This window comes from Tasmannia lanceolata, unplaced genomic scaffold, assembly GCF_043159265.1.
Source record: "Tasmannia lanceolata isolate RefF3 unplaced genomic scaffold, GAP_Taslan_0.1 ptg000008l, whole genome shotgun sequence".
Lineage (NCBI taxonomy): Eukaryota > Viridiplantae > Streptophyta > Magnoliopsida > Canellales > Winteraceae > Tasmannia > Tasmannia lanceolata.
The window spans coordinates 17,659,710-17,671,210 of NW_027518685.1; the positions used below are offsets into that span (position 1 = coordinate 17,659,710).

At 38.4% G+C, this 11,501-nt stretch overlaps 1 protein-coding gene across 1 annotated transcript; it reads right to left on the reverse strand.

Moving 5' to 3' along the window:
• Nucleotides 1-2,541: 2,541 nt before the first annotated feature.
• On the reverse strand, nt 2,542-7,429 carry LOC143883334 (zinc transporter 8-like). The gene is made up of 3 exons (XM_077386690.1): nt 6,588-7,429; nt 5,085-5,234; nt 2,542-3,062 (listed from the first exon to the last, which is right to left on the reverse strand). Exons 1-3 carry the CDS (start codon nt 7,197-7,199, stop codon nt 2,757-2,759), a joined length of 1,068 nt encoding a protein of 355 aa, XP_077242805.1. The 5' UTR covers nt 7,200-7,429; the 3' UTR covers nt 2,542-2,756.
• Nucleotides 7,430-11,501: the final 4,072 nt, after the last annotated feature.

Consider the following 11,501-nt stretch of genomic DNA (forward strand, 5'->3'; position numbering starts at 1 on the left):
GACACATCATGATTCGTGAGGTCCAATTGTCTTTTAGCATTTCCGCTCCACTTTTAGATCTTAATCAAGGTTTAATAGTGGAGCGGAAATATCAATTCCCCTATGCTTTGGATATTTCCACTCCACTTTTAGACCAATTCATCCCAACTTGGAGTGAATTGGTCTAAAAGTGGAGCGGAAATATCAGCTCCCTTTTCTTAATGAATTTTTATATGATGCTCGACCGTCAAAATCAGACGGGCTAGGTGGCAAACCACCTTTGCTCTGATTTTAATCTGAAGACACCTTTTTTAAGTGTTTTGACCAGATCAAATCCAAGGGGGAAGGGGCAGGTGGTTTGCCATCTAGACCGTCTGATTTTGACGGTCGAGCATCATATAAATTCTCTTTCTTAATATGGTAATATCTCTAATGAAAATTAAATATTCGCCCCATTTTCTTCCACGGGCCTTGCATAATAAGCGTAGTCACAAATATACACACTAGAGGGGGTGGCCGGGGAAGAAGAGGGGGTGAATATATCAATTCCTGGGGCCAGCATGGGTGGGCCATAGTTTTAACATTGCATTTGGTTCCACAAAATCTACCCCTTGAGACAGATCGTCATGTTTGTTAGGTCCCATTTAACGAGGATTGCCCTTAACACACTAGGGCCCAATTTGTTTTGGATTATGACAACCGATTAGGAGTCCCAAACCGATTATTCAACTCAAAACGCAAAACTGGGTTCAATTTTGAGCCCAAAAATCGATACCCCAAGTTTGGTCTATTGCGGCCAATCTCACATAGTTGGGAGAATTCTATCCCTCATTATATTATTATTTTTTCATTATTTTCCTAGGAAAATGCTAAAAAGAAGGTACTTTTATGATCCTTCCTAAGAGATACTTAATGGGTCCCTCTTCTTCCTCCGTGAACAGTGAACAGTGAACAGGTCTATTTAGTTGAACTTAGACCATCCAGAGAAGACAATATCATCAATGCGACTCTCGGTTTCCGATAGGGAGTGGGGCAAGTTCAGCAACTAAAGAAGGCATGTCTGGTAACCATGAAAAATTATTCCATGCCTTCTTTGGATTGCAGGAAAAACATTTTTTTAGGAAGTATTTTTTTCCTAGGAAATTTAGTAAATGGTAAATTTTCGGGTATCATTATACGTTGAAGATCCACGTAATGACGTTAATTAAAGTAAAACTGCGGTAGTTCACGTCAGGCATAAATAACAATGGAAAGTCGTGAAATTTTGGAAAAGTTTTTATTTTCCAAAATGTTCCAATGGCTCTGTTTCTTTCGACTTAACAATGGACGCAAAATTTGTTTTATATTGTTCATTTTTACAGCATAAAACAAATTTTACGTCCATTTCTACGTCGAAAGAGACGGAGCCAATACAAAAATCCCACAATCCAAACAGGGCCTAATTGTGAAAGATGAGTTGAGAAGGAGCGAGGGGAGAGACTTAAGTGGGGAAGAGTGGAGAGAGAGCATTGGAAATCCCTAAAAATAGAGAAAAAAAATATACATTCGGATTTGGTTTTTTTTTTTTTTTTTTTTTTTACTAATTTTTGGAGGCTTTGCCTCACTCCCACCTCCTAAAGTTCCCCACTCAGCCCATCTCTCACAACTGGCCCCCACTAATATTCATGAAATATATTTTCATGATTCCACAAACATGTCCATGGTGAGCGTGAAGAGAAAAGAGATAAAGGGGTTGAAGTTGAGGTCTTAAGTCGAGGACTAGGAGATCATGAAAGACCCTGCTACTTCCAGATCATCATGCCTTGAGGGATGGGCTTTTGTGGCCTAAGTAAGAAAGGGAAATCATACATTTGCCCCCCTTTCTTCCCTGGGCCTCTGTCTAGTGTAAAACAAAGGCTCCGTTTCTTTCAACACAAAATGGGTGTAAAAACAAATTTTGCACCCATTTTTGCAAAATCTGTTTTTACACCAATCATAGGAAGCCAGAGGGAAAATGATATGGTGAGAGTAGGACTTATGGAGAGACCAACAATGAGATTGTGCCATTTGTTCGGTCCCTAGGATCGAGCTCGCGTGTTCAATCCCATCATAAACCTAACCAGAAATGAGGGTCAGGATTGCGCGTTTGACTCCAGCGGTTTAGATGCGGGGATAATTCTTAGTAACAGATTTTTTTACCCTATAGAGCATGTTTGGCAATCATGAAAAAATATTCCATGAAATACTACTGAGGCCAGTTATGAGAGATGAGTGGAGGGGGGGAAAGAAAATGAGAGGCTCACACTGAGGGGGAGCGTGAAAAATCCCCAAAAATAGGAAGAAAATAAAAACAATTTAAAGTAGCTCAATTATTTTCACTGATTTTAGGGATTTCTCAAGCTCTCTTCAATCTGGCCCTCTCATCTCTATCCCCCTTTCTCCTCAGTTTCTCTCACAATTGGGCCCACAAATATTCCATGGAATAATTGATCATGGCTGTCAAACATGTCCTTAGACTCGAAAGAAATGGAGCCTTGTAAAAAAAATAAAAATTCTAGCATTTGGTAAACTCAATTTCCATGATTTTTCCCCAAAATCAAGTTCTTTACATATATTACAAGGAAAAGTGCAAACACTAATGAAATTTTTTTCATTGGAATATTATATTCCATGTAATTTTTTCCATAGTTTATTTTTCCCTATATCCATAACATTTGATTGGTAAAAAAAAAAAGAAAATACAGAATTAATTTCTCATTACAAAAAAAAACCCTGAAATGTTTTTTTCTCTTTAAGATTCAAGCCCATTTAGCCATGACAGACATACAACCTGCCCCTAAAAGAAGAGAAGCATTTGCCCACAACTGAAGCTTCCAATTCTCTTGCATTCTTGGATTCATAAAATCAGCTGCCAATAAATCCACTAATGCCATATAAATAAGGATTCCGGACGATGCGGAATTGAGAATTCCTTCTACAATCAAAGCCGTCGGGCTGTTCTCATTGTAAATTGATGAAATCCCTATACCGATCATAATACCGACGGGAGTTGTCAAGGAAAAAAATAGAACCATGACAGCCATTGTTTTAACTGTGAATCTGGCCTACAAAAACAAAGAAACCATGAAAACACATTTAGGATTGTCTGGATATGCAGAAAATATTTTCTCAGAATAAATTTTCCTCAAAATATGAATTTTCCAATGTTTCTTCAGAAATATTTTTCCCGAATAATTGTTTTCCCTGTTTTCATGAGGGAAAATGGTATAGAGTCCGAGACTACGACCTAGCATGGGACCTGCAATGAGAATATGCCATGTGCATGCCATGTGTTAAAAAAATTTACTTTTTGATGATTTCCCTAAACTTAAGGGATGGCTGTTATGTTATGGCGTGAATCATCTGTTCAGTCCTACTCCTACTCTCGGTTTCCCTAGCATAATTTCATGAGAAATTACAAACATATTAGACTCAGTAATATTATTTTCAATAGAAATTTTTTCACTAATACAATTTTTTTTTACTGATTCAGGAATTTCACCAGGGAATTGACACTGTTTGGATTTAAGGAAAATATTTTTGCGGAAAAATTCCTATGAAAATGGATTTTTCACCATTTGTTGAACTCATTTTCCATGGACTATTTTTGCAAAAAATTGAAAACTTTTCCATTTTTCAATAAAAATTCCTACCCTACTAGACCCAGGAATATTATTTTCATGGAAAATTTTCACTAATTACACATATTTCTCCCGGCTACTGATGTTGGCACCCTTATTTTGATAATTGCCTAACTCATCTTGTATTTTATAATCCATACAGCTGTCAAACAGTTATTACAGTTCCCAAAAAGCTCTCAGAAGCCAATTCCCTTAAAAAAGACCGTCTTTTTTCGAATTATTAAAACATGGTAGTAGCAATATCAGCAGCCGCATGAAATGATGCCTATGGGGAGCTGATATCTATGTTGGTCTCAATAAAGGCACTCCTTTTATTGTTTTACACAACTGTTAAAATCTGTTCCAACAGGCTATAAGCAAACAATTGAGGAAGTGTTTAATAAAGTGAGGAGTGTCATTATCAACAAGGCATTTCAGATGTAGTTTTACTAACTAACTAGGGTTGTGACTCGGTTCAGGCTTTCCAAAAACCTACCCTACGCAAGAAATTATCTCGGACCAGGTCGGGTCCAATATTTTAGAGTCCAAATAATCTGATTGTGGGATGGGAGCGGGGATGAAGATTAGATATTCCCCATGGGGCAGGGACGGGGATTCTCAGTCATCCCCCGCCAACATCCGGACCCGCCCCGTTGCCGGCCCTAGTTATTTTCGGGTTAAAACCTTACCATAGTTACCAGCTCCTGCGGGGAATGATTTTGATTATACTGTACATTGGAATTCGGTGTGTATACAATCTATCTCTACCATCCACACAATGCACATGCCATCATTCTAGGGCATCAAATTGATGGGCCCGTGCAGTGGTAAGCAAAAGTGACAAAGCAGTGGTTGAACTGTTGAGATTCCTAAGTCAAATGTATTTTGGATTATGGTATCTATTCTGGATGGTCCCAATGGAAGAAGTAGTGCATTGATTAGATAGTAGAAATGACTATACACCAACTTTCTGTGTGTATATCGTAAATAAAGTCTTGTTCCTCAGCATCTTTTGTTCACCACCACTTGTTATAAACATAAACTATTCAAAGGAGGAGTATTTGATAGAGAAAGACAGACAGTCTATTTGTTCGGCCATGTGATAAAGTGTCCATTCATAGAAAAGGACTTGGGATTTGCTAGGGAACTTTGAAAGGCATTCCAGGGCTGACTTTTGCATGAGAGAACAGCCACATAAGGTGAATTAAATTATTAAGACGAATATGCTGAAAAGTGAGCCTGCGTGGCTGTTCCCTCCGGCAAAAGTCATCTGCGAAGTGCCTTTCCGCGAAATTCCTAGCTAATCCCAAACTAATGTTATTTACAAATGAGACAAAGGTTTCTCTACAACAAATTAACTATATCATTTTTAAAACTTTTGTCTTTAACTTCAAGAGCAAATTGCATACAAGATTATATTAAAATAGTTTGTAGAAACTAAAGCCTGTAAGTTGTATAAACCCATACCTGAACTATGCATCCTCCAAGTCCCATTCCTTCAAAAAATTGGTGGAAGCTCAAGGCAGCTACAAGAGGCTTTATTGTTAATGGGCTTTGAGATGCTCCCAAGGAAATACCAATAATTACTGAATGGACCACAATTCCCAGCTCCAAAACCTATAAAACATATCCATTAATAAACAATTTTATTTTGATGAAAATAAAAAATCATACATCGAATCCTTTATTGCTTAAAACAGGAACATGACCAATTAAAAAAAATTGAACTAAACCATAATTACCAATACTCTTTTGATTGAAAAAATTATATATATATATATATATATGAAAATAAAAAATCATACATCGAATCCTACATATATGAGAAAAGAGTTGCTGCGCTCGAGCGCAGCTAAGCTTAGCTACACTCGAGCACAGAAACAGGGGGTGGGACATTAGGGGGTGATCCTAACCATTCATTTGGAAGGCCCCATCATGAATGGGGGGGCTACCAAAAATCAGCTCCATTGGATCACCAATGGGTGTTCATTTGTGGGCAAAAAATGGACAAATTTGTGGCGGTTTATAGTCGTCCATTTTAAGCTCCACAAATCGTAGGGCTGGGATGATCCTATGGAGCTGATTTTTTGTGTACGGGTCTCTATGTCAGGGCCCATCAAATGAATGCTTTGCATCACCCAAATAAGGTGGGACCCATGTGTTTTTGGTCGGCGGACTAGAGATCATTCTCTAGTCCGCCGACCAAAAAACACAATGGTCCTACATTATTTGGATAATCCAAAACATTCATTTGATAGGCCCTAGCATAGATAAGGTGTGCCCAAAAAATCAGCTGCATAGGATCATCATAATCCTTTGATTTGTAAAGATTAAAAATGGACAGATTTGTGGAGTTTATAAGCGTCCATTTTAACCTCCCTAAATCAAAGGGTTAGGATGATCCTATGGAGATGATTTTTTAGGCACATCCTATCTATGTCAGAGCCCATCAAATGAATGCTTTGGATCATCAAAACAACGTAGGCTCACTGTGTTTTTAACCTCCACTGTCCATTTTTAACCTCCACGAATCGAAGGGCTAGGATGATCCTATAAAGCTGATTTTTTGGGCACACCCTATCTATGCCAAGGCCCATCATATGAATGCTTTGGATCATCCAAACAACATGGGCCACTGTGTTTTTGGTCTGCAGAATAGAGAAGGTTCTCTAGTTAGCCGACTAGAAAAACTTTCATTATATATATATATATATATATATATATATATATATATATATATATATATAAAGGATAGAAATTTCAATAAATTAATTCAGCAACCAAATTTGAAATTTGAATCTCCAATGAATAGCCAAGAGAAAATATCTTCCAACCCGAAGAGAAGAAGCCGTGATTATTAGAGCAAACTTTAAAAAGCATGTGAGCTACAGAAAACCATGGGCCCTCACAGTAAGCCCATTAGACTAAGAGATATAGTGTGCATTAGCGTTCGCCAAGAGATTTGCTTACTTGGGATATGATCCGATGCCGGATGAGATCAGAAGTGTTCATGTTCTCCGAGACGAATGCAGACCCATGCGAGTGCCCATGAGTCGCGTGTGTGTGAACATCTACGTGGTTGTCATTCCCTCCCACCTTCTCCTCGTCCCCTTTCCCCTCATTTTCTGGCTGGGCCTTACCCATCTGTGATCTCTTATAATAGCTGGTAGCAAAAGTGTCCACCATTAAAGTTCCAATTGCGGACAACATGGCAACAAAGCCCGCGAACGGAAATTTGCCCCATGGGTTCTCCTTAAGACACGGCGAAGATAAATTATCAAACGCGTCTGGTAATATGTGTATCAACCCTGTTGCTAAGATCACACCAGCAGCGAAGGCTTTGATAATAAAGAATATGTCTTTGTCGGGCTGAAGAGCAGAAACCGACTTTCCGATTATTGGTAAGCACACTCCGATCGCACCCGCAACTAGAATTGATGCGAACGCAGCTATTTTCAATCGAAATGCCTTGGTTTTGTTACGGGTCTCACTGTTGGCATCACAAGTACAGTCGGCTGAGACTAAGAAAGGTACCAGAAAAGAAAAGAAGATCAAGACCCAGAATTGGTTTCGAAGCTTCATGATTGTAGAAGAAGTAGAACAAGTATACAAAGAAATTTGAGAAGGAAAATATGAGAAGGAAAGTGATCACATAAGAAACCAGGGAGATGTGCAAGTTTTTATAGAAGTGAAAATATGGGTCTCATTATTTGTGACCGAAACATCCTTCTGTGGAATCTAGATAATTGAAACAAGGTGTAGTATAAAGGAAGAATGTAGGGGGTGTTTTGGGTATTCACCACATAAACAAAATAGTGATTAGTTTCATTGCAATGATGTGCTCATTTTAGAGGTAGGTGGAGATTATAAGAGTTGAATTTGTTTGATTACAAAGCTTGGGCGGGGTTTTTTGTAATTAGAATAACAGAAGTGTTCACAGAATGTTGTCATGCTAGGAAAGTCGTCTCTGTACGCAACGGAATTGAACGGAATTCGTAGACTTCAACATCTTCTAGTTACAGTGATAATTCTTATTTAATAAGCCTGATACAAAGAACTGCTTAATAAAGTAATGGGTGCCAATATAAAAAAAAAGGGATATCATTGCCTTAGAGCATTAAATGAGGCTGACAAAGAGAATCAAGAGATCAATAGGCCAAAAAGGTGAGACGGCATGGGATTAAGATGTCGATGCTGCCAGTTATTAGCCGCTGATCAGGACAACTAGGTTTAATCGACGGTTTGAGATGTGGACAATCAATGTGGGGCCCATATAAATTGATGCCATGTATTTCAATGACGAACAATACATGGTGTAGGGTGCATTTGTTGTAATTGCTTGGGACAATTCCATCAGCCACAATTTTTGCTGTCAAAAACTCAAACAACATGAACAATGATCCTAACCTTTAGATTAGGCATAGGAGTGTCGATGTATCCTGACCGTCCGATAGATGGGCCCGAAGGTTAATTGATATGATTTTGGCACAATAGTTGGATCCGAACTATGTCCATTGGATCTATATCCTAAGGTCCGAAATTATTTCGAATCTTCACTACTCATAGCCACAAAATCTGATGGAGCATCCTAGATCTTCTTAATCAGGGGAGCTATTACAAACGACAAACAATTTCATTTTCTTGCTACTACAAGGTAACTTGTACTTAAGAACACTTTGATGGGGGCGTCCAATTTGAAATGGATCGAACCCGGACATAGAAAGTATGATCCAAAAACACTCCAAAAAGGGATATGATAGTGACCAAGACATTGGTGGATCCGATCGAAGTGGACTCACTGACAACCCTGAGTAGGCAGAGAAATCATGTGGGTCTATAGTGATGATCGATCATTGGGTAATGTACGGAGACGTGTGTATGCAATCAAGACCGTTGATCTTGTAGAGAACATCACGAGACAATCCATGTGGTGGTGATCCCTTGTCGGACTGATCTCTCATGTGTAAGATAAGGAAATGCAAAATTCAATGATTTAGGTGTTGTTCGGCAACCATTCTCCACCCTCATTCTTTCACGTGGTGAATGAGAAATCCTGAAAATTTTTTAAGATGAAGTTCGGCAGCTGGGCCCATTCTGCTCTTTTCTATCTTTTCCATTTTTTGCAGCTAAATGATGTGGATTAATGAGATTTTTTGAAGCTCTGATCCACTTTGAAAGGTTCTCATTATTCCAAGCAACAATGAGAAACCTTGCCGAACACGCCTTAACTTTTTTGTTAGCAGAACCCTAATAGAAGCTTATGGATCAAGGACTTAAAACCATATGATGAAGGTTTTCTTAATGGCATTTGGCTCGTCCCGGCCGGAGCAACTGATCTAATCAGATAGCGTAACAGCCACCATCCTTTTAGCATTTTCAAACAAAAATTCGAAAAACACAAAGAATGGTGATAAATTCGCAGCCCTTGTAACATGCATTGTGGTAGACTTTAACGCCTTTTGACGTCTATCCTAAAGGGGGTGCAAATTTATCATCACCCAAACACAAATCCTGTTCTTCGGTATTGTAATTGGGCCACAAGTTGATCTGATTGGCCATTATGCTAGTCCCAGCTCTAACTGAATGATCCTAATCCTTTGATCAATGTTGATAGAACTATGAATCCTTTTAGGGTTTTTTCAAAAAAGGTTTCACCATCGAGTATTTGTAGACTTTGTTCTTGTAAACGAGAATGGCCCTCCGAACCAATGGTCCCAATTACAAAGTATTCACTAGTACATGTGTAAAAACCTTCTCAACCGTCCATTTGGTCAAAGCTGAAAAGATACATAGCAGAGATCTTGCTCAAATTCCCCCCTCCACTCACAGTCACATCCTCACAGGCCTGCCAACTATGACACTTATAGTTTTGGTTGTAGTTTCCATAACTTGTATTTCTTCTGACAAAGTTACACAACTTCCTAATTTCCCTAACTACTAAAAATACAACCCTCATATACATATAGAAAAGAGTGGAAAAGAGGAGTAGAGGACCCTGGTTGCTTGAGAGGGAAATTTTTTTAAAAAGAGAAGCCAAAGTTTTAAAAAGAGAGAATGCATGAAACAAAATGCTTTGAGTAAATCTACTCTGCTTTATCAGAGTTTTTAAGGATTTAGAGTTTTTAAGTTTAAGTTTTATCTTAAGTTTTAAACCTACTCTGCATTATCAAATATAGAAAATACTCTTTCATAAAAAAATGATCATCTAATTAGAAAGTATAGTCTTAATTAAGAGAAAACTTGTGAGAAGCGTATTTTCCGTTAATTTGAGAAGATAAAAGAATTTAGCTTCCACCATGATTTTAGGGATATTCTCAGTAACCATGGGCGTGAAAATTGCGCATTTTGTGATCCGGTTGTGGACTTGAAAGAGGATCTATAATGGAGGAGGGGGGAGGTTGACTTTCATGTTGGTTGTCATCTTATTAGTGATAAGTTATATTAGAGATGTTTTTATTCTGATAATCTTGTAAATCTATTAACTTATAGAAATACCCTTATTTTTTAAAATCCTTTTATAATATTTGTGCTTTTTAATACAATATCCAAAGAAAGACTTCAATTTTAAAATCTCAAATTTTTTTTGTGACAGATTAGAAACTACTAACTCGGCCCATACGGGTGTTGGCTCTTCGACATAAGTCACTGGTTTGCTCCCCGGAGACTTGTGATCGAATACCACCCGGGATTACCTGATGTGCGTGGTTTATGGGCGATTGCGCGCATCCGCAGGGAATAGTCCTACTCCCAAAGGGGGTGGGGACACCCTATGTTACCAAAAAAAAGAAAAAGAAACTACTAACTCACTACTCTATCTATCAGTCCCTCTACCGAGGGGACACTTTAATTCTTCTACAGTTAACTAATTTTTTTAAATGTGGTTATTTAGTTGTAGTTTGTGGTTACTTAGTAAGGTGCAACTCAGGTCGATTTTTGAGAAATCGGGTTGAGCTTTTACCTTCAAATCGGGTCAGGTTCAGATTGATTCCTATTCATTTTTCAGCAAAAAAATGAAAGTACTGTTCCATCAGGATATCACTACCAGACTACTCTACCAGTTGACTACTTATCCACTACTCTACTAGAACACCTTGGTGCATCCAAGCAGAGCGCAAGTGCTCTATTTGGTTGCTTGTAGATGGCTGGGAGAATAGGAGAAAAATAAGTCAAAGAGAATTAGACAAGAATGGAAGAGAATGGAAGATGGGGAGAATATTAGGAGGGAGATTTGCGAGTAGTGTTTGGTTGCGCGAGGAAATTAGCGGAAGATGTAGGGTGTCATTATCAAAATATACGTGGAAGAGAGAGAAAAGTAAGAGAGAGAAAGAGAGAAAAAGAATAAGACAAGAATTTCTCCTAATTCCCCCAGCAAATTTCTCTATTTTGGTGAAAAAAGGGGAGAAGATTATGGGGGGGAACATCTCCGCCACGTAGGCGGCACCTAGGATAAAAACCATTAATGATGTCTAGAAGTTGTCTAGTGGTCAAAAGTGTAAATGACAACCAAACACGCTTTGGGAAGATCTCTAGGAGATCTCATGCATTTGAAACTCCTACAATCCCCCCAAAACAAGCAACCAAACAGAGCAAAAGTGTTTTTGGTATTTTTTTTTGGAACTCCTCTGTCCATTTGTACAAAAGCCGGGATGGCTTAAGGGTTTTGCCTGGCATTTGGAATTTCACGTCAGCAAAGCTCTTTATTTTGTTGCCAACATAGCATTGAAATCCCTGATACTCCCAGGGATTGTCTTTTAGCTAATCATAAATGTTGCATGTTAATTTGCTGATATGTCACCCTTGTCCCCTCGTAATATTTAAACCCAAAACCACAAAAAGGTTGTTCCCAAGGATCGTCTTTTTTGGCTGATATGTCACCCTAGTACC